General features: G+C 47.1%; 2 protein-coding genes across 3 annotated transcripts; both read right to left on the bottom strand.

Moving 5' to 3' along the window:
- Positions 1 to 537: 537 nt before the first annotated feature.
- On the bottom strand, positions 538 to 5,972 carry DECR2 (2,4-dienoyl-CoA reductase 2). 2 transcript variants are annotated; one of them, XM_075285935.1, is made up of 10 exons: positions 5,883 to 5,972; positions 4,729 to 4,850; positions 4,572 to 4,640; positions 4,431 to 4,482; positions 4,007 to 4,142; positions 3,796 to 3,920; positions 2,052 to 2,145; positions 1,862 to 1,966; positions 1,072 to 1,286; positions 538 to 885 (listed from the first exon to the last, which is right to left on the bottom strand). In XM_075285935.1, the coding sequence occupies exons 2-9, from the start codon at positions 4,824 to 4,826 to the stop codon at positions 1,072 to 1,074; spliced, it is 894 nt and encodes a 297-aa protein (XP_075142036.1). In that variant the 5' UTR covers positions 4,827 to 4,850; positions 5,883 to 5,972; the 3' UTR covers positions 538 to 885. The 2 variants fall into 2 exon arrangements, with proteins under 2 accessions (XP_075142036.1, XP_075142035.1); XM_075285934.1 differs by having other exon boundaries at positions 1,098 to 1,286.
- Positions 5,973 to 10,783: 4,811 nt separating this feature from the next.
- On the bottom strand, positions 10,784 to 16,446 carry NME4 (NME/NM23 nucleoside diphosphate kinase 4). Its single transcript, XM_075285920.1, has 5 exons — positions 16,365 to 16,446; positions 13,297 to 13,427; positions 12,290 to 12,391; positions 11,264 to 11,376; positions 10,784 to 10,966 (listed from the first exon to the last, which is right to left on the bottom strand). The coding sequence occupies exons 1-5, from the start codon at positions 16,444 to 16,446 to the stop codon at positions 10,846 to 10,848; spliced, it is 549 nt and encodes a 182-aa protein (XP_075142021.1). The 3' UTR covers positions 10,784 to 10,845.
- Between the last annotated feature and the right edge of the window lie 382 nt (positions 16,447 to 16,828).

The following is a 16,828-nucleotide window of genomic DNA, read 5'->3' as shown; positions in this document are numbered from 1 at the left end:
ACTAGCAACTTGGATCCATAGCAGATGAATTTCGGTGACTTTCCAATAGTTAGAGAGTAGGAGACACCCAGTGGCTAAACAGTGAATTACATACAGAGAGCGCAGATAAGCACGAGGACCCTTTCACTCTCCACTATCTAAGCTGCTGTGAACCCTGAGCTTTCTATCAGCCTGGACACAGCCGATAATGTTAGCAAAGCGCTCCTGACACTTAAATCCTGATATCCTCTCTGTCTGGCATTCACGTCTTCCATAACGCTTATCTTTACTAATACATTTAGTACTTCAAGGAACACTCCAGACAAAGCTGCTGCGGTGTTATGCAAAGTACAGGGCATGAAGAGGTGGTGCAGCGGCTCCGTATATACAGCTAGGTGTGTATACCGACTGCCTGTCCTGGATGAACAGGGATAAAGCCCCAGCAACACCTTCTTTGAAAGTGTCCCGTCCTCCATGACAGGCAGGCACAGTGTTACCCCACAGGTGTCAGCCCCTGCAAAACCTAACCCGCGCATGATCCTGATGTAAGTTGGCTGGGCATCACTGGCAAGCAGCATTGCATATACAATTTTAATTGTTAATAATTGTCCATATTCTGTACATGAGTATTAATATTTCATCCCCAAACTGAAACGCAGGGTCATGTGACTTAATATTTACGGCCGTCTGGCTTGCCACAATAGGAGACTCCCCTTGATGTGATTTCGGGGGGGCTTTTTTGCTAATCATTGAGTGCCCACAATAGTAATGAACATTATGACCGTCAGTCGCACTCTGGGGGTGAGGGGGGAATGTTCATGGTGAGAATCAGTATTGATCAGGTCCGGCTTCATCTACGGCCGCGGTCATTTCATTTGCTTTTCTTCATTTCAGAAGACCAGAGATCTGTGAAAGGTAAACCAGAGGTCAGAAGTGTGGCAGCCCACGCCATACGCCATGTGCTAGCATGTAATATTAGATATTCACTATACCACAGCGGTGTTAGAAAGGGTTACTCAGTATAACATTAGCCATAAGGCCTCGGCCTGTCCTGACGCTACTCTCTTACTGCACTTTCAAGAATAACGTCACCTATAGGTGAGGAGAAGGAGCGGTACCCAGGACTGTTGCCAAATGATTGGGGGCCGTCATCCAGGAACCACCATCCATGACAAGGGTTGTGCCCGTCACGTAGGATGCCAGGGGGCTAGCCAAGAAGAGGGCTCCATGTGCAATCTCGGTCTTGTTTCCTGGTCGTTGTAAAGGGATAGTATTCCAGACGCCCATGGCCTCTGCAGCAGCTCCACCTAAAAATACAGCATGTGTCAAGTTTTACACAAGTAGGGCACTTACAAACCCGACCCCATGTTTGAATGGAGGTATAACCCCACATGTACTCTGCTGCTCCATTTAGGACCAAGAGGTCCCATAAAGACTGAAATGAGCGGTGGGGTCCATGTGCAACTGTTGCTACAGGACCCCTGTTTTACTTAGAGGTGTTGCACCCATCTATCAGATACTTATCACCTATCCTTAGGTTAGGTCACTAATATGTGATCACTCAGGACCCCTGAACAAGCCACAGAGTACATAATGTGCTTGGGACTGCAATCACTTGAATGGGACTGAGCTGCTGGTGTAGCGTGACCGATGACTTTAACATCATCGGTAAAGGGAAGAGGCAGCGGCTCAGCGCGATTCAGAGCCAGTCAGTGTCACCGCTCAGAGTCACACCCCTTTGTCTGCCCCTGCCTGACACCGCCCACCTGACAGTACAGACACTAAAGAGAACATCAGTCACCAAATCTAACTGCATGGATGTGGTGAAAGGTCTCTCTTTAATGGGGGCCTCTTCGGGCAGCCGATCTACATAGCCACGTACCCAGTTTTCGCAGTCCTTCTGTCCCGGATATGGGTCCTGGGGCCAAACTGTTCACCCGCACTTTGCTTGGACCCCACTCCACTGCCAGGTGCTTGGTCATGGCATCTGTAGGAAGAAAGACCAAAATGGGACAAGTATGGTAATGTGGTTTCTACATACTTTGCATGCGTACATTGTATATGTAACTGACCTATAGCTGCCTTGGCACTCCCGGCGTGAACCTGCAGGACGTTTCCCTTGTAACTTAGTGTTGCTGTGATGTTTAAAATGACTCCCCCGTGATCCTGGAAGTGAAAAAAACACCCATTGCATACAAATCTATTGCCCTCTGTTATCAGGTTTTGGGCAGACAGACTGTACTGTTGAATAACACTATGTTCACACCTGCGTAAAAGAAGGGAAAAGGGGGATCTGTTCTACAACGGACCCCCGTTACTTCAATGGGGTCCGCGCTTTTTAACTAAAGTCACCAGCGATTTCCCATGGATCTATACCGGAGACTTCGATCCATCCATCTCCATCAAAAACGGCAACAAGAACCCCTGTTCTAAGGCTCTGTGGGGTCTTAATGGTCCAAATCACATTGTCTATTCCATACGTTGTATACACTATATTGTACGTGTGCCAATGACCAATAGGAGCGTATATATCCAATACGTTTCTGATATAAATATGGTCTAGAAGTGACATATTCTGATTTCCTTTGATGACATCCGAGCTGGGTTTGTAGATTAATAATATCAGAGCGCCCCCTAGTGGATATCCAGTAGAATCACTGAAGACTCCACTGTAGTGCCGATCAAATAATCCCAAACTAACATAAAAAAAATGATGATGTTTCAAGATCTACAGCTTTATTATTCCTATGTTGGTTCTAGACAATCACTTGGCCCCATTCATCAAAGATCAAGACTACCGATTTTTTAAAGGACCTAGGTATACAGTCATATATAGAGGATTTTATTGGAAATGATAAAAGATGGATACGTATCAACGATCCAAGTGATAGGTGATTGCTGGGACCTCAACCAATTACAAGAACAGGGGTCCAGTGTCCTCAATTTCAATGCAGCACCATGCATGGCCCTCTCTGCCAATAAGTGTCTAATCTCTGGCACCCCCACAAATCACAAGAACAGGGTTTAGTATCCCCCATTTGATTGAGGGATGGTCACACATGCACACTTACCCCTCGTTCACATCTGCCTTGGTATTCTGTCCATGGGAGTCCGCAGGGGGACCCTCTAAATGGAATACCAAACGCAATTGCAGGCACTGGACTATAATGAGGTCTGTGTGCTTGCCGCCAGATCTCCACACAGAACATATGGACAGAAGAGTAGTTCACAATCTACTTTTCTGTCCGCATGATTCGTGCCGACAGCGTGCGGGCAAGCACACGGACACCATTATAGTCTATGGGGTCCATGTGCTTTTACTGCACAGTGCTTGCAATTGCGTTTGGTATTCCGTTTAGAGGGTCCCCCTGCGGGACAGAATACCAACGCAGATGGGATCGAGGGGTGAGTGTGCATGTGTGACCATCGCTCAATGGAATGGGGGATACTAAACCCTGTTCTTGTGATTTGTGGGGGTGCCAGAGATTAGAGACTTATTAGCTATCCTGTGGATTGGTAGTAAGTGTTCAATTGTAGGACAAACCCTTTAAGCACGGGCTACAAGGTGAAAGATTGCTGCTACTCCTTCTCTAATGTTAGTAAATGGAGTAGCATCGTGACCCCAAAGGGTGCTGCGACTGATAGTCACAAAAAGATTGAGCACTGCTGGATTTTCATGTAACTAGAAGTCACAGTCCGGCAGCCTCGGGGTCACAATATGACACCACTCACAGCGACCTTTGGTTGCACGACTAGTCCCTGTGTAGCCATAGACCTGGCGCCATGTGCCCGCTCTTTCACACATCCTCTACTTACCCGGAAGTAATGCTCAAACAGGATCTTGCTGGCATTGAATGTGCCCATTGTGTCTATGTCAAAGACGGTCTTAAAAGCGTTAAAAGACAAGCTGCTGGCCGGACAGAGGAAATTCCCAGCGGCATCTGCAGAAAGAAGAGTGAGGGTGAGAGCGATGAAGAGGAGATCGGCTCCATTCAGTGCCTGAGGGGGGGGGGGAGGGGGTACCTACTGTTCACAAGGATGTCTATCCTAGAGAAGGTCCTCAGAGCTTCCTCCACGGCATCAGTCAGGGTCTGGGGTTGTCGCACATCGGCGCTCAGCGGGAGACAGTATCGCCCAGTTGCTGCTCGTAGCTTCTCGGACGCCTGGGAATGAGATGTTGAGGTGACTGAAGATGGTGTAAATGGATTTGTATGTTCTTCCCATGTTGGGGTGGGTTTCCTATGGGTCCTCCAGTTTCCTACCGCACTACAAAGACACTGATAGTGGACTTAGCTTGTGAGCCCCATATGGGACAGCGAGTGAGGACAATGTCTGTAATGTGTCGGTACTATAAAAGCAAGCCAAACATTGGCTCCATCTAGATTTATGGTACGGTGTCACGATCCTATAGAAAGGGGACGCTGATCACAATGATCAAACATTGGCGTTACCTCTGTCACCCTCTGCAGGTTCCTGCTCACGATGACGGTGTCGCAGCCGTGTCTGTGGGGACAGAGACATATTCATAGAGACTGTGGTTCAGGGGAAGGGGTCACAGGAGAACGCATGGATACAGTGACAGAACTTTATACCTCATGAATATTTCAGCAATGCGGAATCCAATTCCAGAGCCCCCTCCGGTGATGAAGGCCACCCTGCCCCTATTATCAGAGAAGAGACACCATTACTACTGTGACGGGAATATAGCCTGGAGCATGTATACAACATAGGGGCGAGCGCGGTACTTACTGGAGGAGAGTCGGGCTGTAGAGGTAGTTGTAGGACAGGAGGCAGTCATCACTATCAACATCTTCAGGGGGCTGGTCTGTAGTGGGCAGTGCGGCCATGGTGTACGGTCAAGGCGTAGACGGCTGAGGATGACAAATCTGGACAGGTTAGTGCTGATCCCATGGTACTGCCCGGAAATTCGCCAAAAACACACTTTGGAGCAGTTTTTGCTCTGACCCACAGAGGACCCCTCCTCTATGACACCATATTCTCTAAGGGGGCTTATGTACGGCCGGTCTACCCCTTATAGGAGTATCAGGGACTAATCATTATCTATCCTAAGTCATCAAAACGTGATTGGTGATGATCGAACATCCAGGATCCCCCACCAATCAGCTGGTTCAAGAGACTGCGAACTCTTCACTGAATACCAAGTACAGTGCCATACAACGTGTAGTGGTTGTGCTTGGTATTGCAGCTCAGCCCCATTTACTTGAAGAGGACTGAGACGCAGCATGGTCATGTGACCACTGAAGTGATGTCATCAGAATAGGGAGCAGCCTCTCTAAACAGCTCACCAGTGGGAGTCCTGGGAGTCAGACCCCCCCCCCCATAGGGGAAATCGCTGGTATTTACGTAGGTATGACTGTAGCACATACAGCACATACAGGTCCAATGGTCCTGACTACATGACACAGACGCCATTCTAACATTGAAACCAGTTCTATGTATTCGGTGTGATATGTGACTGCTCTCTGGCGCCCCCTCACTGCTGCAGATAGAAGAAAAAATAATAATAATATCAATAATAATGAAAGTCCTGACCAGATGTGAATCCTTTAGGTCACAGACACAGGAGGGGTTGCAATCTGTGATTATCCCTGATTTTCGGCATGACGCTGCGCGATGGCGAGATCAGACCCGTCAGCGCCGCACAGAGATCTCTCCAGTAATAGAAGACCCTGAGAAGGACCAAAGGGCTCAGACCTCCCCATAAAGCCATCAGACTATTACCTTCCCCTTTAAGTAAGTGACCCCAGGCTGATAAGACTGCAGTGTAGTGACCCACAGCAATGCACAATGTATACTAAAAGACAAGGCAGCAGTATACAGGCACATAGTCCAGCACAGACAGGAGGCCTCTCCCCCCCGGAGCCCCCACACCACATACTCACACTTCCCGCACGACTGGACGGACTTTGTATTATTGGCGACGCTGCATCTTTAATCCGATCGCTAGGAATCTTGGGAATTGTAGTTTCATGTCTGATGCCTTCTGCGTCTGCGCAGGCTCGTGAAGTTGGGACTGCGCCTGCGTAGATCTCTATGAAAGCAGACGTCAGTTTTGCGTATGGTTGCCTAGGAAACTAACCTCAGGAGGATGAAGGGTTAATAACGGGGAGTGCGGCCTAGTGCAATAATAGCATATATATGTATCCAGTATATACACACACTATATATATATATATGTGTGTGTGTTACATATTGTGTCCATTACATTGTAGTAAATAATAAACTAGTGGCATATAGCATGCATATATACTCACACTCTCCATATATACACACATACACTCATTATATATATAGTGAGAAGGTGACAGGCTGAGTGCTAGAGTCACACTATAATAATACATTTTATTTATATAGCACCAACATATTCCGCAGCGCTGTACAATTTGTAGGCTTCAACTCAGTGGCGTAACTAGGAATGGCGGGGCCCCGTGGCGAACTTTTGACATGGGGCCCCCCCTCCCCAAACCGATGCCGAAGACCTCGACTGACCCCCTCCTCCGCACTCTATTATGTCCCTTAGTAAGCCCTGCACACACAGTATTATCCCCAATAGTGTCCCCTGCACACACAGTATTATCTCCAATAGTGTCCCCTGCACACACAGTATTATCCCCAATAGTGTCCCCTGCACACACAGTATTATCCCCAATAGTGTCCCCTGCACACACAGTATTATCTCCAATAGTGTCCCCTGCACACACAGTATTATCTCCAATAGTGTCCCCTGCACACACAGTATTAACCCCTATAGTGTCCCCTGCACACACAGTATTAACCCCTATAGTGTCCCCTGCACACACAGTATTAACCCCTATAGTGTCCCCTGCACACACAGTATTAACCCCTATAGTGTCCAATACACACACAGTATTATTAACCCCTATAGTGTCCCCTGCACACACAGTATTAACCCCTATAGTGTCCAATGCACACAGTATTATCCCCCATAGTGTCCCCTGCACACACAGTATTATTAACCCCTATAGTGTCCCCTGCACACACAGTATTAACCCCTATAGTGTCCAATACAAACACAGTATTATTAACCCCTATAGTGCCCCTGCACACACAGTATTATCCCCCATAGTGTCCCCATATGTCCCACTGTGGACACCTATAAACATTTATTATACTCTGGGGTCTGAAAAGACCCCAGAGTATAATAATCGGAGACCCGGGGGATTAAAACCATTAAAAGAACAGAGACAGTTGCTGCAAAGACCCCCGAGTATAATGATAGCCTCTGTGGGCCCCGCGGTGTCACTTGCCGATCCCGGCCCAGCCAGGATCGGCAAGTGAATGGGGCCCGTAACGGACTTTTAAAAAAAAAAAAAAAAAAAAAAAAACCCGCAGCAGTAGCGGCTGTCACCGGGCCCCCTAATGGCCCGGGCCCTGTGGCAGCTGCTACTGCTGCTACCACGGTAGTTACGCCCCTGCTTCAACTACAGTATATCTCCCCCAGGTGTCTGGCATAAGTGTGGTCCAGTGCGGGTCTTGAATAGGCCTCAGCCCAGTTGCGGTCCAAAGTAAGCCACACAAACTGCATACCTCCAACTTTTGAAGAACCGAAAGAGGGACAAAATGTGCAGTGTGCAAATTTAGCTCCACCCACTTTTATGTTGACTCCGCCTAGTCTCATTAATTTTTCATGTGCCCACACACAGTATAATCCAACTACAGTCACGCAGAAATTATATACCCCCCCCTCTATCTCTCCCCCAGTTTTATATACACCTTTCATCTGCCCCCAGTTTCATGTCCCCTCCATCTCTGCCCCCAGTGTCATGCCGTCCTCTCCTTCACCTGCTCCCAGTTTCATGTTCCATCTCAAGGTCTACACACAAAAAACACTTGCACTCACCTTTTCCTCGCTCCCCCACCGCTCTCTCCGCAGTCTCGCTAACACAGTTGTAGGTGCAATGTGACGTCATCACATCGCTTCTACACAGCCACTAGCCAAAGTGCAGCGGCAAAGCAAGGAGCTGATCTGTGACAGCTCCTTGCTTTAGTCGCATATGTATTCAACTCAGATCTGCATCCTCCAGAGACAGATCGGAGTTGAAATCGGGTCGTACCTCCCTCCAACCAGTACAGGACACCGAAATCATGAATGTCCCACGGAAATCTGGACGGTTGGAAGGTATGCAAACTGTTAGGGCTTCTTCACACGGAGTATACGCTCGCTGGTTCTGAACGTGTAAATGTTCTGAATCAGCGGCGTTTAAAACAGATCCCATTGCTTTCTATGGGAGCCGGCGTACATGTGCTCCCCATAGAAATGAATGGGCTGCTTTTTTTTCCATTCACTTCTATAGGGAGCGCACATATGCCGGCTCCCATAGAAAGCAATGGGATCTGTTTTAAACGCCGCTGATTCGGAACACGTTCGTTTACACGTTCCGAATCAGCCAGTGTATACTCGATGTGAAGGGGCCCTTAGCCTTATACTGTATTAGTTAGAGCTCGGACAAGCAGGAGCTTTTTTTTGCCTGAAGTTAAAGCTTTATTTTATTTTTGTACCTGATGTGAAGGTTTATTTATTTTGCCATTTTTCTAAATAAACCTGTTCACATCACATTTTGTGTCCCTGACTGGTTGGGTCCGTGACATTGCTGCTACCAAGGTACCCTCCCCACAAGACACATTTATAGAAATGGATAGATAGAGAAGAAAAAAAAATAAATAAATAAATCATGGAAATAGATAGAGATATATATATATATATATATATAGATATATATATCTCTATCACACACACAAGGTTTAATGTTACTCTTAAGGTGCATTCAATGCATTTGGGCACAGGTAAAACTGAACACCGTTTCGATGCGATTTTTGGGGCGCTCTCTTACTTTTATAGGTGAAACAATATTAGAATTAAACAGCCTGACTGATGCAGGGACTGAGAGATAGATGAAAGTGGTGTCAGTTATAATCAATCTGTTGGACAGAGGAGCAGACACCTCAGCCGTCCCCTATACCTCCCCATATTTACACAATGTGGCGGATGAGGCACAGGTCAGGGCTTAAGGAACAAGTTTGGAGCAAGATTGCGCCAAATGTGCACCTAAATATCATCCCTGTGTGCCAGTTTTCAGTGTATTCCAATTGTAGCACCATAAATTTCCAGTCATGTGTGTTTAGAAATTTTGGTCAAAGTGTAGACCGTAATCCACAGCCCAATGATCTTCATGTGAAATACCTTTCAAAGTTTTAATCCCAATAGGTCCAGGACAAGAAGTCAGAACTTTTTCTGGATGCAGTGAAGCTCTGTGCCGCTTATCTCTACTTACAAAGCAGCAGGACCACTCCTGTAGGCCCATTGTTATAGTTGATACAAGCTGTATAGGGGTTGCAGAGGCTACAGGCAGTGTATAAGCAGTACTGCTGCTACATAGTCATCGTGACAGGGGACAGCGATACGGAGTCTGCATTGTGGGCCAGGGGCATGGAATTTGCCAAAGTGGCTATAAACATCATGAAGAAGGTAAAGGAAGGGCATTACTTCACAGGGCTTGGAAAACACCCATTAAAAATGCTGCATTTGCCTCTTAATCTGTAGGGCATCAAAAAGACATACTAGCCAACACCGCTGAAAGGTCCAGGTGACTCCTGCAAAAAGGGGTGAGTGTGCATGCTGGGAGTTATAGTGTTGCACTAGCTGGAGTGCCAAAGGTCACCGATCCCTGCCCTACCCTATATAAATCCTATAGAAAGGTCTATAGCTACAAATAATGCAAGTTATCTGCTGTTTACACAACATGGTGGAGTAAGAAGCTGACAAAGCAGGAGCAGAAGTCACTCAGGAAGCGGCTTGTACTGTACATACATGAGGAATCTATGTGTACGGACTGATATATCCCACTCATGTGAGCCCCATCACTGCAGAACAGAGGGACCATTGTCATCATGTAACCTTAGCCTAGGAGAGAGGAGGATCAGGGTCACGGCAAATAATCACAGGCTCTATGCCAAAATGTCTATAGCCCCCAGCATACTAGTGCCTGGACTGAAAGATGAACGTGAAGGGGGCGAAACACTCAGTAAAGACCAGAGCTCATGGTGGTTGGAGTCAATGGATGTACACAACACTTCTCCATACACCATTTAAAGGGAGGGACATCGTGAGCAGACATTTCTTCCAGCAAAGGGAAATCTGGCAGCTAAGAAATTCAACTTTTAGTTAATATGCAGATTAGTTTATTGGTGCACTCAGGGCGGGGCCACACCTGCTGGAGCAGCTTTTTTTTTTTTTTTGGCTGCCATCTCCAAAACAGACTTTGCGCTGGACCGTGTTTTGCACACACAACACACTCAATAAAGTGCTCCAGCAGGCGTGACCCCGCCCTGAGTGCACCAAACAGCTTATCTGCACATGGAATACAGCAACAATATAGCACTGTGATACAAGGTAAGTTTACCAAGTCACCACCAGCTCCTAAGACTTTGGTGGTGGTCTCCCTTTAAGGATCTTGCCCACACTACATTCAGCTATAGAGGAGTTAAATAACAATCACCTCTCGGGCACAGGCAGGAAAGAGACGACAGATCACGACATTCCCATGGGAAGGAACGAGATGGAAAAAGCTGCCCTGACCGGAACGTCTCTGGAGCGGATGGTATAAACAGGACGCTGGCACACAGCTCATTTTCTAGAAAGGCAGAGTTTATTGAACAGTAACAAGAGCGGCCGGTGGGGACAGTCAATGCCCAAAGAATCCACAACCCAAAGCCGAGGGTTGAGCTGGACTATGTCTGTCGTTTACTCGTTATCACCCTCAAAGTTTTTTGGGCTCCTCAGCAAGATGTGATGTCTGTGCGGGGCTGAGGGGCCACGGAGCAGCACTAAACTTGATACAAGTCAATATGATCATTTGTTTCCCAGCTGACCAACTCTGCCCTGTGAAACCACAAGCCGATCTCCTTCTCCGCCACCTCCACGGAGTCGCTGGCGTGGATGACGTTCCTGTGGACGAACAGAAGAGCCGCTTAGAGTTTACCAGTAGAGATGAGCGAACACTGTTCGGATTAGCCGATCCGAACAGCACGCTCCCATAGAAATGAATGGAAGCACCTGTGATGCTGGCCGGCGGCAAAGTCAGCGTCACAGGTGCTTCCATTCATTTCTATGGGAGCGTGCTGTTCGGATCGGCTAATCCAAACAGTGTTCGCTCATCTCTATTTACCAGTTCTAGTAAATTTTAGGTGGAGAACTCTCCTGGACATTAAAAGAAAAATTACTACATATGAAATATATACTGACCTGCTGATATGGACACTAAAGTCTCCTCGTACAGTACCGGGCTTGGCCTGGGAAGAGTCCGTCTCACCAACCATCAAACGGGAAGATTTTACCACATTGTGTCCTTCCCAAACCTGCAAAAACAGAAGATGGAGTATTGCAAGTCTTAGGGCTACACATAAATCAACCACATTATTTGCCTATGTAATGGCTTATGGCATGGCTCTTATTTTCTTTTCCCTGCGTGTTCCGTTCCATATAAAGACTCAATAAAACTGGATTGCATCTAAATGAACCACATTAAAAGGGGTTGTCCATTATCTGATCACATATCACAGGCCATACCATGACTACAGTCCACATGGAGAGGCCCACTGGGGGCAACACCTGGAAAACGTTTCTCCCTGGTTCTGCCATGCCAGCTGAATAAAAAAGACCGTGGGCCACAGATTACAGGCTCAGGTGCCACGTGCATGTGTTTGAGCCCCACTACTCAAGAAGAAACAGTTGCCGCCATCTTGGAATGCTGCAGTTTGTTTCCAAGCTATAGCTATGACCACCAAGGCAAAGGCCTTCACCGAGTATACCAAAGCAAGACTTAAGATGTGTCTAGCGTATGCCATTACATGTCCATGCAGGAAGAAGTGAATAATGTTTTTAAGGACTAAACCCAGATAGTCCGCCATTTTCATACCGATAGACTAGCGCTCAAATATCGGCACTATGGCTGCCCAATATTAGGGATATGCAAGGACACCGACTCCCTGATATTCAGTTACTAAAACTTCTCATTTATACACAAGATTTCTAATAGCAATAAGAGCTGGGCCTCATTCACCACAAGCCTCGTTACCCATAGCAATCAGAGCACAGGGTCAGCCATGACACTTTAGAAAGTGAAAGCCAAGCTCTGGTTGGTTGGTATGGGCAAAAATTCCAGGTTTGGGTTACCCAAGTGTTTCCTAAGGTGGTGCCGAAGGCATTGGAACAACAACAATAACTCAAGTGTACTCACAGGGAACCATCTTGGGTCTCCCCAACCCTTACCATTGCTACCACAGGTCCGGACGCCATGTAATGTATAAGTGCAGGGTAGAAAGGCTTCTTCTGCAGGTCGTGATAATGTTCAGACAGGATGCCCTCAGGAGCCTGAGGAAAAAAGATAGATAAATCTCCATCTATATATTCAGAAGTAAGAGACTCCCGTCCAGCGGGGGCGCCATAACCCACCGTCTACTGGTTTTATCCAATGGGCCAGTATACCACCATCATGGGGCGTGGGTTTTTATTAGTGAGTAAGCAGCTAACACCTGCAGGGTCGTAACGTGGGGAGAGGGTTGGGTTTAACTAGGACATGTGCCCTGGGTACTAGGGTCAGCACCGACAAGTTGGCTCGTATCTAAATACTCTGATAGATACAGGATAAGGGTAATGAACTGAGCCTTTGCTGAAAGAAGGCCTAGCTAGTAGTTACACCAAAATAAAGGGGTCTTCCACCCCACAGACAGTCCCGATCATGCCACCATTGACATATTCTTAACACCACATACAGGGTTCTGTCACAACAACTCTTCTGACGTTCTCCTCCTAGACAGCGTTTCTCCCTTATATCCCATAAATACCATTTTGCGCTGAGCCAAGATTAAAAACACAAATAGTGAATCACACATTGTCTGCACAGGATGTCTTACACACCCAGGGTGACGGAGTCCATGTGTAGTAGACGTACGTGATCTCTGCTGAGGTTACATACAGATGCAGCAGTGCCGAGTTTACACTAGTCATCACAACGTGTAATCTGTGGTCTTACATAGGACTGCAGATTAACCCCTGCAAGACCATTAGAGGACGATCACGAAAAGGAGATCCACATGCACAAACGGCTTTGTTAAAGCAGCACTTTGTACTTCAGAGCTGCTTTTCATGCTGAAGAGGACCATACAAATCTCAAGCTGTTTTGCAGAGTATTGAGAGCTCTCGACTGTCACATACGGCTGCACACGGATTGTTTGGCGCTTTACCGATAGGTTTTGTGCTCGCACTTTGATAGGTACCTGCAGCAGTTTCATTCCCACTAACTTGAAGCCGCGTTTCTCGAATCGCTTGATGATCTCTCCCACCAGCCTGCGCTGCACCCCATCAGGCTTCACAGCGACCAGCGTTCTTTCACAGATGTCAGGAGCCACTAGACATAAAGGAAAGCAAACAACATCAGATATACTAAGCAAGAATACTGACCGGTCACACCTAGTGCACATGTCCAAAAACAAGACACCAGGCAAAATAGCGCAGCATGCAGCACCATCTGTCTGGTAAAGTGATGGACAGTCATAGTCAATGGGGTTCTTCAGATGCTGCTCATGTCAATCCCTGCCATCGTTTTCATCGTGCTACTTCTCACACTAAACAGAACGTAAGCGGCCAATACAGAGGTGAACAGAGCCTAAACTATGGCGTCCCTCACAATTTTTTACTAAATACTGCAAATTGTTAAAATTCCCTTTCTGCGTCACGGGACGATGGACTGACAAGACTGAAATTCAAGTTCTCCAGCTGAGGGTAGTGCTGCCTCCCCCCCCCTTCCCCTTCCATTCTACAAGGTTCCTCCCGACACCGGAAAAAGTCAATGGGGGGGGGGGGGGGGGGAGAGAAAACTGGACTGGGAAGTCTGCAGCCCCCTCAATACTTACTAACTTACAGAAAGCAGTCACCCAAATTTCCAAAAATCCTGAATTGCAAAATTTTCATAGTTATGCAGCGATAACAGTTGTGCTTGCTTTAAGAACTCTTAGCATTCAAGCATGGGCATAACTACAAGGGTAGTAGATACTATCAGGGTCCTCACTGCCCAGCGATGATACCGAACTGTAAGGCTGACCCCCACCAAACTATCTGGGCACGGAGAAGATACCTGCAAGTCTGAAAATATGCTGAAATACCTTTCCGTTGGGCAACCAGTCTAGCAAAAAGCAAGGCCATATTGTCTGCGACAATCAATCCTCACCAGCGGATTCGCACCAGCGAGGGCGAGGAACTTAGAGCCTGACCAGATTAACAAGCTTCTTCTCAGAGGGTTACCAGGACATATATGAAACCCTGGGAAGAACCATCATCACACCTCAAATCTATTCATTCCCAATATTCATTTTTGAGCAGGTTCTGATAAAAATGCATCAGGTGCTTGGAGAGAAGACCTGCAGAAAACCGCCTGGCATCCCCTGAGATAGACACTGAAGATATTCAGAGGTCTTAGGACCTCAGTTACTCCAGATGTACTCGAGATTGGAAAGCGTGCAGGTTCTAGAGACAGAATTTTGATTTAAACATTGACCAAGTTCTCAGCCAAAATTCTGTCCAGTGGATTAAAGTGGACTTGCTGAATGCAGATATGAACCGGGCCTTTACTTCAAATCCTGGAGAACGATTTGTGAACCTGTTGGACTTAGGATGGAATACACCGTTACATTGTAACAAACAGCAGCTGAATTAAAGAACCCAAGACAGGAACAAGTTTGAGTCTCTTCAGAGGTTTCCATTCACCATAGGCAAGCAGAGCTCTTGAATGCAGTGTATAATTGAAGCCTATGATCTGTATACCGTACAGTAGTATATGACAGGCCGCCCCGGCCGGTTAATGCTCAGCAGCCGCTGCGCAGCAGGTTTCCTTGTACAAGCAATTAGGGCTTTTCATTCATAATTGGATTGAGAGTCTCTGCCCAATCAGCTGCTACTAATTACCAGTAATGAACACAGAGCTTGGGGGGCGCCGCTAATGAATGGCCTGCAGGATGTGTATAATCTACACATGATGGATGAGCATGCATGTGCTGCTATACTACAGCGGGGTGTGTCACTACTCAACTGAGTGTCCGGGACTGATAATGTCGCCTTTAGGACCTGCTGGAGGAAAGAAGTGCAGAGGAGTAAAGTCACCATAGAAGGGAGGAGATGCTGGGAGTTGTAGTCTGAGCGGTCAATATCCCTGCACTATATTCACATGCTGCAGTTGGGCTCCGTTAAAACTACAACTGAAAAACTGCAAGTACTGTCCTCCGTGCAGGACGTTTCTAGCTGCCAATTTTGGCGGTGGAATCTCTGTATGTGAACATGACCTAAGTCGAACTTCATCTGAAAAAAAAAAACCTCCATGCAATCTTTGATTTTCTGGGTGTAACGTGGTAAATAAAGAAATCTCACTTGCAACGTTACGAAACTGCACCAAAATCTGAATCAGAACTTTTTGGCAATGCACAGTGTGAAGGCAGCCTGAGTAGTCCCACTGAGAACAATAGAAGTCAATGGAGCCATCACATAACAGTGATGAGGCTTTCAATTGTGCACCCCAATTAATCCATTGCAAGGCACAGGTACCCCAAAAAGGTGCATTAATAGTATTTATTGATAGAGGGAAGGTTTATAGCTTCTTAGTCACACCATAAGACAATGACATGTCCCCTCCAACCTTCATTCCTAATCTGATCACCTCACTTTTTACAGGTCATGTATTAGGTCTCACACAAGGCTATAGGGGGCAGCACCTCAAGCCCAAAAAGTCAGTGCAGATAATGCAAGTCTGGGACTGAGGAAAGCTGCTGAACCCATTGGGAAGGAAAAATGGCAGCAAATGAATGACGGGCGGGGACGTGGCGTGTAATCTAATATTGGGGGTAACAACAAACCGGGCATCACAACAGCAAGTGTGCACAGGGCAGGCAGTATTTTAAGGCTGCGGTCACATGATGCAGTTTCTTAAACTTAAAGATGACAATTAACATCTTAAACTACAACAAAAACAGGATTCCCCTGAATAATACAACATGCATCAGTCAGTATTGTAAGGGTGTATTCACACGGAGCACTTGGGGTGCAGTTAATATGTTGCAAGCAATACGGATGCAGGTCTAGAAGTTTTACAAGTGAAAGGGTTAACAAATCTGCAGCAAAAACTGCACAGTGTGAATGCATCCTGAAGAATATAGACCAGATTATATATAGATAGATATACACACTCTCTGCCCCCCTAGACATGCCCTATAGGGGCTATACACTGCATTATCCTCTATACTAGATGGAATAAAGGGGTGCAATAAACTTTTAGGGAGTTTCCCGGTCAGTCACTCACCAGAGCCGTAGTGCAGGCAGGGTGCCCGGGCCCGGTACACGGCTCTCCCCCCGCTCAGCAGTCCCCGGAGGATGAAGCTCATTGTGACCGGTGCACAGACTGCTCCCCGGGCCGGCGGCTCCTATGTCAGCGGGTGGGCGTGGCTGACAAGACGACAATCACGCCCACAATCTGGGACTCTAAACTAGAGGCCACGCCCACCCGCAGTCTTGCAGCTCTAAGGCCACGCCTCTGAGCGCCTTCACCACGCCCCCTTAAGGGGACCACACAGGGGAAGCGGATGAATGGAGCCTTGTAGACAGGAGGGGAAGTGACACGTGACAGCAACTTGTCTCAGATCTGTTATGGGGCTGAGGAAGGTTTCTGAGGTCATGGGAAGTGAACAATGTGCCGCCGTACTTTCATAGTCGCCCAGAGGCGTAGCTAGGGGTGCAGCACAACGGGGGCGAACATGTCCAAATGGA

The sequence above is a fragment of the Leptodactylus fuscus genome, chromosome 8 (genome assembly GCF_031893055.1).
Source record: "Leptodactylus fuscus isolate aLepFus1 chromosome 8, aLepFus1.hap2, whole genome shotgun sequence".
NCBI lineage: Eukaryota > Metazoa > Chordata > Amphibia > Anura > Leptodactylidae > Leptodactylus > Leptodactylus fuscus.
The sequence above is the reverse complement of the archived record's forward strand: the minus strand, read 5'-3'. Positions and strand labels throughout refer to the sequence as shown.

Coding starts and splice junctions, on each gene's coding strand:
- NME4 (XM_075285920.1), bottom strand. CDS start 16,446: ATGAGCTTCATCCTCCGGGGACTGCTGAGCGGGGGGAGAGCCGTGTAC. Junction 12,392..13,296: donor TGGGAATGAAACTGCTGCAG/GTACCTATCAAA, acceptor TTTTTTCCTCAG/GCTCCTGAGGGCATCCTGTC. Junction 10,967..11,263: donor TTTAGTGTCCATATCAGCAG/GTCAGTATATAT, acceptor GTTCGTCCACAG/GAACGTCATCCACGCCAGCG.
- DECR2 (XM_075285934.1), bottom strand. CDS start 4,826: ATGGCCGCACTGCCCACTACAGACCAGCCCCCTGAAGATGTTGATAGT. Junction 4,143..4,430: donor ACCTGCAGAGGGTGACAGAG/GTAACGCCAATG, acceptor TCTCATTCCCAG/GCGTCCGAGAAGCTACGAGC. Junction 2,146..3,795: donor TGTTTGAGCATTACTTCCGG/GTAAGTAGAGGA, acceptor TTTCACTTCCAG/GATCACGGGGGAGTCATTTT.